The following is an 18258-nucleotide window of genomic DNA, read 5'->3' on the forward strand; positions in this document are numbered from 1 at the left end:
CAAGGTAAGCTGGTTTGAATAAGCATGGTAAGGGCCAAATTCTGGAGGGACTGTTATCATTAAAAATATCACATTGCTTTGCAGTTTTCAATTATTCCCACAATTTCATTGCAAAAGAACACCATAAAACATTGCAACTTTCATCACATTTTTTTTTTAAACTGCTGCAAAACCAGGCATTTTAGGCCGCAACAATCACAAAAATGCCCGTGAAATCCTGGAGGGACTGCATATTATTTGGTAACAGAAGATAGTTAAGTCGCACATAATCTGTGTTAAAAACACAGATTTCAGTGACTTACCCTCCTGCCTTTAGGCCCTCTGATGCCGATGGATCCCCGTGAACCAGGAGACCCCTGAATGTGTGTGAAAAAATATTCTTTGAGTTTGACTGTAACAAACTATAGAAACAAAGATACAAGGGAAAGTCTCACTCTTCTCTCTTTAAGTTGGATGGAGGTTCACAGAAAGCACAGATAGAATAGCCGCAGACTACAATATCCTTTTTTCAAACTAATCTATTGTAACAGTACTCAGCAGTTCAGTTTTTTAATACAATGTGCAATTATGGATATACGAATCAATTATGGATTTTTGTTAAAGAGAAAGGTAACACTAGCTAAAAATCTTGTTTTTGCTGAATTCCAGTGGTTTAACTTCTCACTTTACTGCAGTGACGTAGTTATGTAGCCTACTTGACATCACTATTGGGTGCAACACAGCAAATTTCTGACCACACCCAACCACACCTGCAGGGTGTGCTCAGAAGTGCAACAAACTTGAGACTTCTAACCAGAGAGGGCAGTGAAACACTGCCTTTCAGGGTCCAGTCATGTAGACGACACAACAGGCTAGTCTCTGGTTTACATTCAGTGCACATAAAGCTATTATAATGATAAGAGTCAACTCACTGGGATCCCTTGCAGTCCAGGTGGCCCTGTCTCTCCAGGTATTCCAGTGTGACCCTGATGGATATAACATTACTCAAATGATATCTATATGATTGGTCAAAGAAATCATAAAATAGCTCTCAGATTTCTGACAAAACAGGTAGCCATAAATTATCTGCCTATTAGATGATTATTGTTTAATTTCTTGAATCAGTCTGTCCAACATGTCACACCCCCATCATTACATATGTAGAATTGAATGCCCCCTGGTACGAGACATGGGGTCCAGACTTACTCCTTACCATCGGCCCCGTTTCACCTGGCGGCCCAGGGACACCTGTTTTTCCTCGATCCCCCTGAGGAACCACAAGCCACGATTAGAGAAAAATCACAAGCAGAGGTGCCTGTAATGATTTTTATGATCTGCCTAACCCTTTTGTAGATTAATCGATTAAGCATTCATTCTTCAAAATATAAAAAAATAACTTTATAATAATATCATAACTGCCAATCGCAATTTCACAGAGCCCAAAGGAAATCTTCTAATTGCTGGTTTTGTCTAACCAACAGTCTAAAACTCGAAGACTTTTTATTTACCATGACATTATACCAAGAATAGCAGCAAATCTGCCCATTTGAGAAGCTGGTACCAGTAACTGTTTGACATTTTTGCTTCATAAATGATTTAAACATTTAATCGATTATCAGATTTTTCATACTTGATATAATGTTTCAGCTATAAACACATGCTTCATCACCAAAAAGCAGTTTAACAGATTCAAAATGGACGTTGTTGTCATACTAACAAAGAGTGACAAATTGAGACCGCGCTAACCTTTTCTCCAGCGATTCCGGTCTCTCCAACAGGCCCGATAAACCCAGGCAGTCCCTGAAGGAGAGAAGACATACTGTCTTAACTATCTCTTAGTTCTATAGAAGCTCGATTTCTCAGAAGAGGCTGCACAGCTTTGGGACGCCAACAAAGCAGACACACACAGTGAGCATCAGATAGAAATCAGCAGAAAGAGGGAGAAAAGCCTTTACCCTCTCGCCAAGCTTTCCGACCTCGCCAGTTAACCCAGTCTCGCCCTACAGCAAAGTGGACAATTAGCATATCACAAACGTATTCATGCCTTTCGTTTTTAGTTCAAATCAGTTGAAATGTGCTTAGAGGTCCGTTCCCCTGTGGTAACAGAGAATTAACATCTAATTTACACATATTCAGATGATACATTATCATAAAAGAAAGCCGCGGAGAGAATGTTCAGTTAAAGGTGACAGTGTTTCGGCGAGGATGTCTGACTATTAGGTCTGACCTTGAGTCCATCTGGGCCCGTCAGTCCAGGGAACCCCTGCCTCCCAGGCCTGCCCTGAACAGAAAGCAAAAATGACACAGAGAACAGTACCGCAGTTCCGCACAACGATAAACTCTATATCTCCTGTATAAGGTGCAGTCTGAGCCGGTTGTCCCTCGAGAGGCCGTGGCACAAAACAAAACAACAATTGATGCCAAAACAAAAACATCCCTTTAAGAAAGTTAATGATCCGTAAAACAAAGCACTGTTTGCAGCTTCAAAGGCTTCTTATTACTCACACAAGTCACTGGGTCATTTGTGTTTGTTTTCAGTAATCACTTGTGGGTTACACTTTTGGGAGATGGCAGACTGGAATCAACCGCCTCAAAAATAGAGAGTGTCATTGGCAAAGTCTTCTCTATTGTTGAGCCTGGGATCACTCCAAACAAACACTTTTTTTGGCCGGAGATGGTCATTGTGGACTTTATTTATACTGCAGAACAGTTCAAAGCCATCCTATTTGTCTCTTATAAATCTATGTATGGAGGAGATATTTGAAAAACAACCACCACAGAGAGAATTATGAGTTATTTTATAGTGTCCCCTGATTCTGTACACATATACACATTTGATCTGCCAAATAGATACCAATATTATTGCCGTGATATAGGTTAAGATCCTACTTTTCCTTTCTTTCTTTTCCTGTGCATTTATATTTAAATGACTCAATCATCCGATACAGCTATAGATTTTGGTTTGGCATTTAAAGGCGACTGCTTTTGTTTGCGATTGTCTTTATGATAGAAAAAAGCATAGCAATTTGCTGACCAATCTGGTAATACGAGTATGCAGTGACAATAGGAAGTCTTTCAAAACAGCTTAAGGACAATAGACAGATCAGTCAGCCAAAGGACTTACTGGTCATAGTTATTCCTCCAAAGCTAAATTTAGGAAGACACATGGTGCACTTGTGCATAGTGAGTATTGCGGTGTTGTGTGTGTGGATCCTAAAAGATGACTGTGTTGTGTTGTCTTTTCTAACTGGTCTTGAGTTGCTTATCCAATCAGCACTCACCTCGAGTCCAGCAGGTCCAGATGGCCCAACTGGTCCCTCATCACCCTGACAAAAAAAAATTTGTCACAAAAGGTCAGGGGGAAACAAATTGCTTTTATTGTTTATTCATTTACCCCACCTGAAGTCCAGGTGTCCCTCTGAGACCTGGCAATCCTCTTGTCCCTTGCTTTCCCTGCGGATGCAACACAGAGTTCATTTTTACTCACTAAGCATTAATATCTAAAGAGTTAATGCCACTTTACTAACCTTGGGTCCTTCAGGGCCATTTTGTCCTGGTGGGCCAATGTCACCTGGAAAACCCTGTGAAAATGAATGAACCATAGCTTCATCGCCACACAGTGGCATATTTTATGCACACCGCACCGTATTAACATATACAATGATAGAATAACATAATGCCGCTAAGCAAAATATAAAACTTAATATAATATAAATGTAATCTGTCCTACCTCTGGTCCAGGAGGGCCACGTATACCATCAGGGCCCTTTTCACCAGGTTTGCCCTAAGAAATGTCACAAATGATCTTACTGTTATCACACAGATCAAAAACCTCAAAATTACTTGAAACAAAATGACAATAACACATAAGGGTTACCAAAACGCAAGTTACAAGTAAATGTCACTTTCTTAAAGACACTGTATACACAATACAAAATAAACTACTGTGGTTGAGGTAAGATTCTCATAAGAGGACAGAGCAGGGCCTTTCAGAACGTCTGCTACAGCAAATATGAGAGGGTTTTTTTCATGCTACAATCTCAAATCAGATCAGAGAGCACTGAAAATAGGACACTTAAGACTGCACAAGTGCCAACTTTGGAGGATTAGTCTTAAAGCTAAGGCCGCACATGCACTGGGAATTCGCCGGTGCCCTGCTCTTTGAGCGGCTGTTTATGCCACAACTTGATTAGCAAACATTTCTTAGACCAAAGTTCTCCTACATGCATGAGTGCCTGAAGATATCCACCCATTTTTCTTCAAGAGCACCAACATTTTCTCCTGAGTGCATCCTAAGATTTGCTGTACACTTTGAGCACGCCACTAAGCTTTCTGAATTAAATTCTAATCTGAAGCAGTTGAGGGGGGAAAAAAGCAGCAGCCTTTACAACAATTTGTTTTGCTACTCTGTGCTCCATTAGATAGACAGTGCTTTATTTATAATTTATGGATCACTCAGGAAAATCAGCACAGTGCTTCACATACTGAGAACAAGCAACCAAAGCAGTTGAACACAAATCGCCTATTAAAAGAAATAATACAAAAAACTATGCTACCGTTAATCACAGAACTGTGCAATCTTACCAAAGAAATCTCAACTCTGCACTGGTGCTGTGAACTGCATCACTCAGCTCCTGTTAGGTATTAAGTTAGGTACCTACATACATAGTCAGTTATGTTGTAGTAATGGGTAGGATGTATCTGTATGTCTGTATGGTATTCCCATGCTAGAAATTCATACATACATGTGTCATCAACAATGGATATTTTGCCTATCAACTCACTTTTGACTAGTTTTTCTGTGCTTGTATTAAGTGTGTGAATGGGGAATAGAAATACCTGTGGTCCAGGATTTCCACGAGGACCTGGCAACCCAGATGAGCCACAGATACCCTGCAACATAAAAGCCAGCACAGTGTAAACAAGTCAACAAATACAAACAAGTAGACCAAACATACAAAAGAACAATTTCCCCATACATGAACATGCAAAGGTTAGATTTAGATTTAGGTTAGGCAACTGTTTCTATGATAGGAATAAAAGAAATGGTAAATGGACTGCACATCTATAGCACTTTTAGAGAGCAGAGCTGGGCACAATCTGGAGTTCAGTGTCACTTTGACATGCAGATATGAGAAGCCAGCCATCGAACAACTAAACTTGTTTATGGATGAACTGCTGGATACACAATCATACACCTACCTTGTCCCCTTGGAATCCAGACTCCCCTGGCTCTCCTGGTAAGCCAACATCCCCCTGAGAAAACCCGTAGAAACATAAAAAAATAATCTGCGCACCACAGCCATGTATTATAGCTTTGTATTCTCTTTTAGGTCTATAGAGATACAATTTTGACAGTTGTCACCTCAAGCATTCTTGTATACAGAAGGTTAGTCTGAGAAAGACATATGCAGATCACCTTATCACCTTTCAGTCCCGGTTCCCCTGGGTTTCCAGGTACTCCCTTGGAAGTAAAATAAATATCAATTAAAAAACATGATTAATGAGCAGCTATGATGTTTCCTTATTGACTAGAGTTTACATACTAAAACTGTGGAATAACTGAATCCCAACACCAACCATGTGTCTGGTCAAAGTGAGCTGAACCATAAGGCATTCTGGTTAAGACCAATCATCTCTAAATTGCCATAATGCACCCTATTGATATTTATTCCATTTTAAAACCATAAGGCCACATAACTAGAAAACCTTTACCAAGGTAAAAACATTTACCTTGAGTCCTGGTGGTCCTGGTAAACCCATAATGCCAACAGGGCCCATGTCTCCCTGCAAACAACAACAACAACACACAAAACAAATACTAAGAACGCTCAAGTCAAAATTCAACATTTACCCCAGTTTGTCTGTGGCTATATTTTTATGCTGCTACTATTACCCATAACTGGGGCAGGGTATTATCTGAGCACGAGTCTAAGTACCCAAGTCAGTTTTATTATTATTTTTTGTCGTTTAACAAAAAAAGCCTAACTTCTCTAATGTTAAATGTAGACCTTAACCCAACAAAATACTTAAAAACTGACAACCATTTGATTCAAATCAAAAAGCTTTTTGATCCAGCTTTCGGCACTTGACAGTTTTTGATACTCAGTGCTTTTGGTCAGTACCAAAAAAAGTATTTTAAATCCGGGACCGGTGCTCATAATACACAACAAAACTTCTGAGCTGAATGTCTCAACAGAAAGGTGCGAAAGAGATGTGTAGGAAGTAGTAGTAGGTGAGGAATCAGACTTTTTTTATATGGCACTTTTCAAAACAGTAATTACAAGTTGCTTCCCAGAAGAAACAACAGAAAACAAGGAACTAAAGTGTAGAAACCACAAAATATAAAGTTTTAAAATCAGTGAAAAGGATATAACAACGCTCACAATAAGACCAGGGACTCCACATGGGCCAGGATCTCCTAGTTCACCCTAAGAGGAAGTGAGAGCACAAAGAAGGAGATAAAGAAAAGATGCAACACAAGCACCGTTAGATAAAGTTGTAGAGCTTTAGGGGGAGGATACACATGAAAGACATACAGTATGTTTCGATATTTTGTTTGTTTACTAGTGTTTTCCTTTGCTGATCGCCTGAGCAATGTGTTTCTCCACTCATTTGAGCACAGTGAGTGAGCATTTGGCACTTGAAACAGAGAGAGGCTTGTTGTCTAAATGATCTACCCCGCAGCCACATGCCATGCCCACATCCTCTCCAAGCTACACATCCAATGGAGAGATGGATGACACGCAGCCCAGTGTGGCCTTCCTGTCGCCTCCTCTATTCCTCTACGAATGAAAGGAGATAAATTCAGCCAAATGGAACATCCCCTCTTCCCTCTGGAGGCAGAGGAAATGAGGCCTGGAGGAGGCTTTCAGAGGTCAGCCAATCACAATCGAACACTGACCCTGTCAATCACGAGCACTGAGGGTTAGTCTAAAGAAAGCGGAGAGGCAAGTGAACTTGCTCATGCTGCCCTCATATCAGTTTGGATTATGATGGGTGAGTGAGTTACTGAATGACTGCACAGATTTGCCTAATAAAAATAAAGTTCTTGCTGTAAAAAAAAAAGTGCAAGTATGCTCCGACTCTGTAACTCTGAAATAGTGCATTAGTCTAACTGGACTGAGACTAAAGATAATTGTATTTTTTATTTATTTGTAAAGCACATTGCACTGCATTTTATTTGATGAAATCTCAGTCAGATGTAATGTCGCGAACTTCAGTGCCATCTAAGATGAATTGCACTTTGCTGAAAGTGAGTAAATGGTGCATCTAGCTACATGATTTCACTTACTGGGTTCCCATCAGGACCAGGAGGTCCCCTCTCTCCAAAGTCACCAGGAAACCCCTGAGCACACAAAGAAACAGAACAGTAATGTACCCAGAGGTGGAATTAAGTGTCTTTATCATGTTCTCACTGTCAAAATGCCCATTTTGATCTTGAATTTATTGATACATCACATGGTGTGTCAGTGAAGCTGTCACACCAAAACACAGGGAATCAACAAAGTCAATTATATTTATGCATCTCATCACAAATTTGCCTCAAGGGGATTTGCAATCTGTGCAGCATGCGACACCCTCTATCCTTAGACGCCCAAAGTGTTTCCCAAAACAGAGGTTCGCAGAGTAAAGCCAAGCAAATCCCATCAAATGCGCTTCCAGCACGTCATTCCTGGGAGACCAGCAGGAAATTCCACAGTGTTTCCGAGCGACCGAGTGTCTGTGAGAGCACATGCTGGCAGGGAGCGATCAGCGAACCCCCAGGACTCGCCTAAATGGCTGAATAAAGCTGCTTGGCCTAGGAAATGCTGACTGTGTCCTTTTTTTGCTTGGTCCTCGTAATTCCATTATAGAGGCAGAACAGCAGGCGTGATGCAGCCGCGAGGCCACACACTCAACGTGTGCTTGTCAGTGTGCCAACGTCAACATGCAACTCCCCGCACATCACGGCTCAGCACTCGCACACAGAGGGCGAGCGCTGCGGTTAGAAAAATGACAAATGGCAGTACAGAGAAGAGATCTCTCATATACTGATGGAAGGGAAATGATCAAATCAAAGTATGGAGACCTCAAGAAATGGCGGAGATAGGATTGTTGTGTGGCAGACGGCTGATTTAGACCATTAGGCAAATGTGGTAATAAGCGGTAATTGGTGCAACATGAAGCCTACAGGAAATGTGGAAAAACTTGCCTTTTTCCAAAAATGTCAATAACCGACTTTGTTTGATCAGAAACACATGCTAGTCTTTGATCTCATATTAAACAAAGACTAATGAAACAACTTTCAGCGTGGTTGGCGAGACCCTTTTCATTATGTGATCGGCCCAATGGAAGTCCTACCATTCTGCTATGTGCAAAATATAATATTAACTAGATAAATCAATATCGAAGACTTCTTTCCATCTGTAAGGAAAACATGAGCAGAGCTGTTAAACACCATCAAATGCACAAGCCTCAGAATTTGCTATTTTTTGTGGCTCAAGTTGTTTTGGGACATATCTCCGTTGGATCAAACATGCCAACTCCTTTTCTTGTCTGTCTTTCCAGATTTTGTCAAACTGCATTACTGCTGACGCAGGAAAAAAACAAAAACAAAACACGAATAGTGACTGACCTCACTTTTTACCACAGAGGAAAAGAAATTGCTTACTCATGACTTGGCTATTATAAGCATATTTTCTAGCCTCAGTCTCTGTCACTAACCGTTATTGCAAAATAATATTAAAAAAAAACAAGTACAACCAGACTAGGCCTGGGAAAATTTAAACAAGTGGTTATGTGCAGATTTAGTATTTTCCATGTAAGCCTGGAAGAATGGGAAATTTACTTTCAGGCGCCAATGACGATAGACTTCCCTGATCTGTGGGTAGAGTCTCCAGCAAGACAAAGCCAGAACTGACTCATTACATAACATAACTGTCCAATGCATTCATTACACTATTTAGGGTGTACGTTTCTCCCCTTATAACAATCCATACAGTAATCCCCAGCATCCCTGTGCCAGTGTGGAAATTGCAGATTTACGACTTAAGGTTAGGAGGGGCTCTGTCAGATTAATGGTCATTTAATACACTTTAAGGTGGCTCTGCACTACAGTAAGAGTCCATTGATCAAGACAAACCACCCTCACTTTCATGAGACTGCATTAAAAATGTTCTCTGAGAAGTATGTTGAGAGAAAACTTTACCGGCCTACCCATCTTGCCCTTCTTCCCATGAACGCCAGGAATTCCCTGGAAACAGGAAAGAAAACAGAGCTGAGAGACAGAAAGAGAAAAATGCTTAAAGAGAGTGCATCACGTAAAACCATAGAAATGATTACATGATAAGACTACGAGTCTTTGGCCACACTTGCAGCCCTTTAAGGCTATGATGCTCTTTACTAAACAGCAGGGCTGAACAACTAATTTTTCTCATTTCATTGAAAAACATATTTTTAAATGATTATGGTTTTTGCAACGATTTGTACCAAACAAAGATGTTTTCTTAGCGTCTGTAGAATATGATATGTAGGCCAGGCCATGCAACATGACAATATTTATTTTAAAATGGTATTCTGACACACAATTCACCTTTAACAAATATTGCACCTCCTGCGATTTGAAAATTGCAGTAGGCTTTATTGCAATTTCACTATAAGATTTCGAGTAATTGTTCAGCCCTACCCAACATAAAACAGAAATGGTGGATAGAGTGGAAATGGAGAAACAACATGAAGAAACAAATATCTATCTTCTGTAGTCCAGCCATTTTAGGATATGTCAGACAGAGCTTTTCAGGTTCAAATTATACATTGAGGCTCCACTTTCCTCCCCTGAACTATACTTTGTAAGCCTTTGCTGTACTTAAGATAAGCCGTGCTTTGCGCTGCATGCTACATTAGCATGCTGATTTGCTCAAAATTACACTCAATATTAAATCTTAGCATGTTAGCTTCATGAAAGAACTCAAGTCATTAGTTTTAGGACTGTCCTGACAACCTGTCTTTATTGGCGCTAGGTGAAAAGTAGAAAAAGCTATTGGGATTCCTTCTCTCAGGACCTTGCTGTAAATATTTGTACCAATAGACATCCATCCCAATGTTCATGACATGTTTTACTCAAAGTGTTGGATCAACTGAATGCAACGAAGGACGGCACCGTGTGCTAGTGTGGCTAAAAACAAACAACAGATTTCATTTCATTTCATACTTGGTATGAAATTCCCTTTGGTGCCACTGGAATTTGAGTCCTGACTGGGTTTAAGTATATTTAAATCCACCTCCTACATTTTAACCTTATCCTGGACCGTAGAGAGGTTGGGGTGTAGGTTGTCGTTGCCTCCTGGCATGATGCAATACAGCATAAGGGCTACTTTGGGCTTATAATAGTGATCTGGTAAAATGTGCCTGCAAGTAAATCTATTTCATCGTCATATAATGGAACCCAGTAAGCATTTGCTCACAGTCACTAATACTCACTCTCTCGCCATCAGGACCAGGAAGGCCAAAAAGCCCAGGGATGCCAATATGGCCCTAGAGATATAAATAAAAGATGGGAGTGGAGGAACAGATAAAGCAAAGATAGATGGAAAAGCAAAAGAGGGTGGACAAGAGTGCACAGTGAGACTGAGCAGAGATGATGGACATTGTGAAGAACTGTTAGTTGACAAAGACTTCAGCTGTGATGTCTTTATCTGTTACTGCACTGCAGGCTTTTCACTACAGTGGAGTGGTCTTGAAGAGTCAAGCCTTGAGGCAAGTGTATATGCCCATGGACTGCATGGTGCTGGCTTCCACGATGTAGTCCAAGGGCACATACCCTCACATCAGGGATCTCTGAAGATCTATCTGCCAAACCTGCTCAGTGGAAGAGGACAAAAATATGGCAAAAAGGACAGAAACAAAAATTGTGATGACATTTAATGAGAAGCTCACATCTGAATGTATCATGGTTATGCTCAGCAGCACAGCAATATAGTTTTATGATATTTGAGTAACATTAAACAAGACCAGCAAGCACGAAAAATATTTAAAGAAAGCCAGAGTTCACTGCTTCTACAGTACTTTAAATACACCATCTGTTATTATCATCATGGAGTTAACAAGGACAGACAAGTGGCATTTATGACATTGGCCTTTTTATGTACCCACACTGGTTAGGTAAGTCATTTAGCAGGCATTTCACAGGTCGTTTAGGAAAGTGAAAGTTCAAAAGCTTTACAATATAGAGTCACGCTTCTCTCCACTGTGGCCTTCAGTGGAAGCTGAGAGAGGGTGCATGACAAGAAGATGAAATACAAGTAAACAGAGTCATTCTGAGGGTGCTTTATACACTTAGGGCCATACAGAGTGAGATATACAAGATTTACTTTCAAAACACCCTTTTTATCACCAGAGATCAAACATCCTGCCATAAAGAGTTTCCATTTAAAAAAAAATAAAAAATCCATGCCAAAGCTGTCATTTTTCCATCATTTACTCACCCTGAATCCTTTTGGACCCATTTTCCCTACAGGCCCGGGTAAACCCTAAATGTAATAGATGACAAAACATATTTCTGTGGTTAAAACAGTGACACTTTGTCACCGTTAAAAGTACTTCATTGGAAAAATATTTTTATGATGACTAAACAGATTAAAGGTCCTCACTACTTGATGATAAGCGTCAACTTTATCCAAATTGTTGTATGCTTTTTTAAATTCTTATTAGCCTGTTGGCTGGCATGTGCAGTGTCAATACTCAAGCAGCATTCACAACAATTTCTCAGAGACACTGCCAGCAGAAAATCTCCCCCTGCAACTATAAAGTAAAATTCTCAGCTCAGGAAAACTCCCCCCAGCATCTTGACATAAACCTCCAGCCTTGGTGATTCACAGCCCACAGATGGTAGCGGATGCTAAAACCTAATCCATCACACTGCTAAGTGTCTATAGGGATCGTAGTTCAGACGCAGTAAATGCGCTAAAGCACAGAGGCTAACACTGAGATCCGAGTGTGAACTCTATGTTATCATAAACATCCATGAAGCGCAAGCGAGCAAGTAGTTGTCCAGCTGTTTGTGGAGTTTAAATTTGCTTAAAGCTAAGAGAAAACAGATTTTAAATGTTTAGTGTCCCTAATTCTCCCCAGCTTTGACTTCTTAAATTAAACATTATTCCTAGTGGTGGGGCAAGGAATGATGCTCACAGTTAGGCAGGACAGAAGGAGGTTATTTGTACCTGGGGAGCTGTGGCATTAGTCACACTTTTATTACCTTTTCTTTCTTCAAGTGCTTACTATGGAAACCTTTTGACATTTTATTTCCTCAGTAGACTGGGGGCATCCGTCGCTGAAATTTCTCCACAGGTGCTTCTCCACAGCTTAGAGCTGTTTGCCGCTCTTTCGGAGGCCTTTTTCCTTTCATTCAGCTGCTGCAAACTTTTTATTTGGATTTACCAAATTAGGTTTTGTGAGGCTGATGCTGAGATGCCGATGGCTGAGATATTTTGCCAGTATCCGCTATCTTTAAATTGGATTATTTTCTAGCTCGAAAACATACGAGGATTCAGTGTTTCTCCCATAACTCCCACTTTATTCATCATTCTGACAGTAGGCAAAAATTACTAGCTGAAATTTGATTTGTTAAAAGGCCAAACTATTTCAAAAACCTGAATTCACAATAGAGATGATTTCCTAGCCTCCATTTATTGTTTTATCTTCCTTTATGTGTGAGTGTGCGTCTCTGTGTCTCTGTGTGTGTAGCCCTGCTCAACCAGCACCGCAACACTAGATTTACTGCACCTGCCTGCCAGGATAGCCTTTGGCCCCAGGGCTTCCATCATCTCCCCGTTCACCCTGTGGAGAGAAAGACCGAAGAGAAATCAGTACTAGAAGAGCACAAGAGACAAAAAGAGGTAAAGGGAAGGAATAAAGGACTGAAACATGGAGGGAGAGAAGTAGTATTGTGTAGGAAAAAAGCTTTCTTTTAAGCACACATGGTTTAATTATAATAAGAAGCTAAGAAAATGCAAGCACTTTATGAAGTAATAAACAACAGTCAGTTGATCCTGTAAAAGAATTTAAATTTCTCAACTTATCAATAAATAATATCTTTTGTTTAGTCGAGTCAGTGTGGCCTGAGGAAAAAGGCGCCACTACAGACACTGCCAATCTAACTATTCAATTAATCCGACAGTAAGTGCTATTACACTGCGGTCGAGCCACATGCTGTTAAGACTACTGTGAGCACAGTTGTGCCTTAATATGTTTATCCTCATCAACACACAGTAGAATACATGAGTCATTCTTTCCTTGTGGTGAGACCAAATCAACTGCATCCCTCTAAGAGGAATGTTTACTTCTATGTATATGGGAAGAGTAAAACAGGATACGTTAGTAAAGGCATGCAAGAAATGACAGGCTGTTCGTACAGTATATTGAAAGGTGACCACATTCATTATACACTGGCGACAGTTATGTTTCTGTATTTTCAGTTTCCCTGGAAAACCACATAATTAATATATTATCAGAGATAAAATGTATAATAATATATTGTTAAAAATGGTATGAGAAAAATGGCCACAGTAGTCATATGAGCAGTAGTAGTAATGTTGTAGCATAAAGTAGTTTATGTGCTACAGAGACTTTTTTTTCATTCCACTGTGGGATTTGTTTTTCACCCTTTAGACAGTCAAATAAAATGACAGAGGGTAAATATGGTGCGCTATATAGTAATTAGGAAGTGAAATGCAGGTTTCACATTAATTAAAAATTTGCTAAAAACTATTTATGAGGAAGAAAATGCATCGAATACCCCTGTTGCAAACGTTGCAATTTGGTAACAGTAAACATCATGTTTGATATACGTTACAAATATGTTATAACTTATACGTTTTAAGTTATGTGTAATAACGTTCCACCAAATCAATAGTCAATCAGGATTGTCTTTCGTAAGCAAGAAAAAATGTCTTTCTAGCAGAAGGTGTTGCCAATTATCTTCAATTGATTAGAAAAAAATCCAATCAACTTCCTTAACAAAAATAATAAGCCTCAGGACACATTTAAGGGCAATGTATAACTGACTGTTCTGCATGTTAAACCATGTGCTGTTTGAGTTAATTTCCACAGACTCTCTGGAGAGTATTGGAGGAGACAGGAAAAGTTTCCTTTTTTTTCGTTGTGACACAGCACATTCTTCTCAAAGATAGTACACAGGATTTGAACTCGGGAAGGAGGGAGAGAAGGGGGAGGAAGGATGACCTAGGGGTGTCCAAACTATTTAACCCACTTGTTCCTGTGCCAAAAATCTTTACTTCTCCAAGATTCCTGAACAATGTCTAACGTCCCTTCTCTCTAACCGTAATCCCACACCACCCCCACATCTCTTTTTTACCATCCCGATATGTCTGTGTTAATATTTTCATTCCCTCCCTTTCTCCTGTTTTGTAACTATAAATGGAAATAAATGCTGGAGTCTTATGTAAAATGTCTCTTGGCTTTTCTATTCAATGAGTAAAAATATTGACATGCAGCTAACACACAGTGCAGCCTTCAGACAGACAGACAGCATGCAGTGGATTTAGTAAGCATGTTAACACCTTAAAGAGACAGAGACAAGATTGTGTCAGAGGAACAAGAGCAATCACATTTTTGTTGTTTTCAGATGCCACTCTTGCTGTTCGGATAATCTTCTTTGGTTGCATGATTGATTTGAAAGGGGGGCAATGATGCATCTCACCTCAGAGTTTACTGAATGTATTTTCAAAATTGCATACATTTCAATCTAGCACTTTCCCGTTATACATAGACAGACCTAAAGGGGGCACTACAATTACAGGCATTGCAATTACTGATGTGTTTATTACTGAGGGGCCAAAAGGGGAGCAACATTATAACTTGTTGGTAGACTGGTGAGGATACTGATAAAGATATTGAACATATTCTATGTTATGCATAAGAGAAAATGTCTGGTATACATAAAGCTGTAGCTGTGATGATGTAGCAATAAAGTACTCACAGGTTCACCTGGGAGACCAGAAGGACCAGGATGACCTTTTTGGCCCTGTTGATAAAGAAACAATAAGTTAGTTTTGCACATCCAACAATGAGTCTACAGGTTTGTGAAAATACTATGGCATCTCATCTTAAATTCTAATCACAAAGCCAGAAGGAAGTACAATGCTAAATAATTTGCTTTGAAAAAAGAGATTATGTTGGTCTTGGGTAGAAAATATTAAGTCAACTGTCAAACTGAATCTAATTTGTGTTGTTAGAAAGTTTATCACCTTGTGTTCAAGTGCATCTCAGTCAACACCACAGGGGCTGAAATTATGTAGAACGATTTTCCAATTGCCTTAGAGAAAACTTGACTTTGTTTCCTAATAAAATGTTCAATAAAATAACTTAATAAAGACCCAGAAGTTTTAGCTTTAAAGGGTCAACAGTAATGACAAACTAAATAGCTGTGAAACTAATAGACCATTAATCAGCAGCACTGGCTGGTTTACCCTAAATAAAACACTACTTTACCATTTCTACACAAAAACAACACCATTTTTATTTATTGTTGCAGCAAAGGTGCTTGGTCATACATTTGTCAAATCATTGCTACCACTGAACTCTGAACAAGCTTGCATTAATTAAACCAGTAAACCAATTAGACAGGAACATATGAACCCAAAAGGGCAATTAATTGTCACCTTAATGCCCTGTGGTCTCAAATGAGCACGCCACTTCATTACTAAATGTATTAATCTTTTCACAACCAAGGCCTTTAGCAGTGCAGATAGAGTCATTCACAGAGTGCACTCATCTCTGAGGGAAGACCACATCTGTCCCCTCAAGTGTGAAGTCATTAGCCACCAGCTGTGTTGGCCTGTCAGCAGCAGAACATGTAAACCACCGGCACCCAGAGGCTGATGTAAAAGAATTTGTATATGAGTGTAAACAAACAAGTCCCCATCAAGAGACCCATACCGAGCACTCTCAAGCCTGGATCCATATGAGGATTAAAATCTCCTTCTGCAAACGTGGAGCAGAATGAAAGCAGGGCTTGACTTTAAAGGCTATTTCACTGAGATTATGCAGGCCTGGGTGATGATGATGAGCTAAATTAAGTTTATTTAATCAGGTTTTCAGTATAAGTATTTTCAATATTGTGACTGGCCTTTTTCTGCTGATATTTAGCTTGTTAAGATTAGATTATTGTGATGTGAAAAAAATTTTTATGGGTTAGGGTTATATTTGGCAGGATGCTAAAATCTCTGAAACATCATTAAGAATGCATGGTAATCTCCCTTAAATGTGGGCCACAGCTCCTTAAACCTAGATTTTCCACTTTAAATTTAGTTTGACATTTTCGGAAATATGCGTATTAGCTTTCCAAGAGTTTGATAATATAATATAATATAATACAATACAGTTTATACTAGGTAAAAGTAAAAAATGGCAAGAATTAGCCAACAGTTGTGCACCGCTGCAAACCCTGCAGGAAAGCCTTCCAGAGGTTAGGGACAACTATACTGAAGGCCCTGTCACCCACAATATGGAGCCTGGAGGGGGGAGTGGAGAGTAGATGGGTGTCTGAGGAACGTAGCAAGGTGCTAGGCCATGGAGAGATTTACAAACAAGATGAAGTACTTTAAAGTGGATGCAGTATTTAACTGGAAGCCAGTGCAGTTGCTGAAGGGTAGGGTTGTGGGAAAGAGAGGGGCGTAGTCTGAAAATGTTCATCGGGATAAAAAAGGCAGTCTTGGTGATGTTTTTGATGTGTGTGTCAAAGGGTTGAGTCAAAAGTTTGACTCAGCAACAGAGGATATAAAACCAGGCATGAACAAATTTAGATGAGAGACGTGAAGTGTAGCTGGCAAAGCAATGAAGATAAGATTTATCCTGATTAAGTTTGAGGTAGTTGCAGGTTATCTTATTATCAGTATTATTGGATTGGCTTGGTGTGTAGAGTTTTGTGTCATCCGCATAGTAGTGAAAGGTGAGGCTATGACGACAAGTTATATCCAAGCAGGAAGCTTCCAGTCTGAGACAAGAATCCAATGCAGAAGTCCCTTAAACCTGCATTCTATTGAATGGCCATCAGGGGGCGACTCTTGTGGTTTACAGAAAAAGTCCGGTTCCATTAGAAATAATGTTCAAGTTCAAGTTCATTTTATTTATATAGCACGTTTTATAGCAGCCACTGACTGACCAAAGTGCTTTACAGAACTACAGAATTAAAAGACAATAATACCATGCATAACAGCACAGCATAGAAAAGTACAGCAAAGTTAAGAACAGCTTTAAACAGGAGTAGCCAAAGCAGTATCAGATTCATCAACAATAAAAATAAAAAACAGAAATGCCAGTATCAGACTTAGATAGAAAAAACAGCATCATACTCCAAGGAGAGAAAAAAAAATAATAAAATAAAAAAAATATATATATATATATATATATATAAAAAAAAACAACCTTATTTATAGGCCAAGGAAAACAAGTGCATTTTTAAAAGTGACTTAAAAGAGGTCACAGAAGGGGCTATCCTAACTTCTGTGGGCAAATTGTTCCACAGGCAAGGCCCAACCACAGAAAATGCTCGATCCCCTCTGCGTTTAAGTCTGCAGTGAGGGACTAATAACAGATTCTTTTCACCTGATCTCAGACTTCTCGATGGAGTATATGGTTGAAGCAGTTCAGATAGGTAGCACGGTGCTTGGTTGCATTGAGATTTGTACACAAATAACAGGATTTTAAAATAAATTCTGAAATGAATGGGCAACCAATGAAGAGACCTCAGAATTGGGGTGATATGGTCACTTTTCCGACTATTTGAGAGGAATCTTGCACCAATTGCAGACTAGCAGTTTGAGTTTTCGAGATACCGCAGTAAAGTGAATTGCAGTAATCTACACGTGTGGTGATAAAAGCATTAACAGCCATCTCAAGAGTTTTAGGATTAAGAAAAGATTTGACTTTTGACAGACGCAGTTGATAAAAACTAGAGCTTATTACGGAGAATATTTGTTTATCAAAATTTAAAGACTCATCCAGTAGAACACCCAGGTTCCGTACACTTGAAGATCTAAAAGCCAATAGTCTGCCTAGGTCGAAGGTGGCAGCCTGGGGACTAACAGTGGACCCGAAAACAATGATCTCTGTTTTGTTTTCATTTAAAAATAAAAAATTTTGGTCCAGCCAAAATTTTACTTCATCTAGACAACCTAATAATGATGAAAGGGCAGAGGGATCATTTCTCTTGAGTGGAACGTACATTTGAGTGTCGTCTGCATAACAGTGAAAAGATACTAGATAAAAGATGTCTTCTTA

General features: G+C 39.6%; 1 protein-coding gene across 2 annotated transcripts in view; it reads right to left on the reverse strand.

The window, feature by feature from the left end:
• Nucleotides 1–18258, reverse strand: part of col27a1b (collagen, type XXVII, alpha 1b) — a 62755-nt gene that overhangs the window by 19579 nt on the left and 24918 nt on the right. The window contains exons 8-28 of one of the 2 annotated variants that reach the window (XM_046035660.1): nt 14957–15001; nt 12742–12795; nt 11445–11489; nt 10441–10494; nt 9170–9214; nt 7274–7327; nt 6366–6410; nt 5713–5766; nt 5345–5443; nt 5182–5235; nt 4819–4872; nt 3710–3763; nt 3507–3560; nt 3379–3432; nt 3261–3305; nt 2207–2260; nt 1935–1979; nt 1726–1779; nt 1193–1246; nt 912–965; nt 303–356 (exon numbers count right to left, since the gene is read on the reverse strand). In XM_046035660.1, coding sequence (XP_045891616.1) covers nt 303–356; nt 912–965; nt 1193–1246; nt 1726–1779; nt 1935–1979; nt 2207–2260; nt 3261–3305; nt 3379–3432; nt 3507–3560; nt 3710–3763; nt 4819–4872; nt 5182–5235; nt 5345–5443; nt 5713–5766; nt 6366–6410; nt 7274–7327; nt 9170–9214; nt 10441–10494; nt 11445–11489; nt 12742–12795; nt 14957–15001 — 1125 coding nt within the window. The remainder of the gene's footprint in view (nt 1–302; nt 357–911; nt 966–1192; nt 1247–1725; nt 1780–1934; nt 1980–2206; nt 2261–3260; nt 3306–3378; nt 3433–3506; nt 3561–3709; nt 3764–4818; nt 4873–5181; nt 5236–5344; nt 5444–5712; nt 5767–6365; nt 6411–7273; nt 7328–9169; nt 9215–10440; nt 10495–11444; nt 11490–12741; nt 12796–14956; nt 15002–18258) is intronic. The other variant, XM_046035661.1, reaches the window with a different exon arrangement.

Source organism: Micropterus dolomieu, linkage group LG21 (genome assembly GCF_021292245.1).
Source record: "Micropterus dolomieu isolate WLL.071019.BEF.003 ecotype Adirondacks linkage group LG21, ASM2129224v1, whole genome shotgun sequence".
Classification (NCBI taxonomy): Eukaryota; Metazoa; Chordata; class Actinopteri; order Centrarchiformes; family Centrarchidae; genus Micropterus; species Micropterus dolomieu.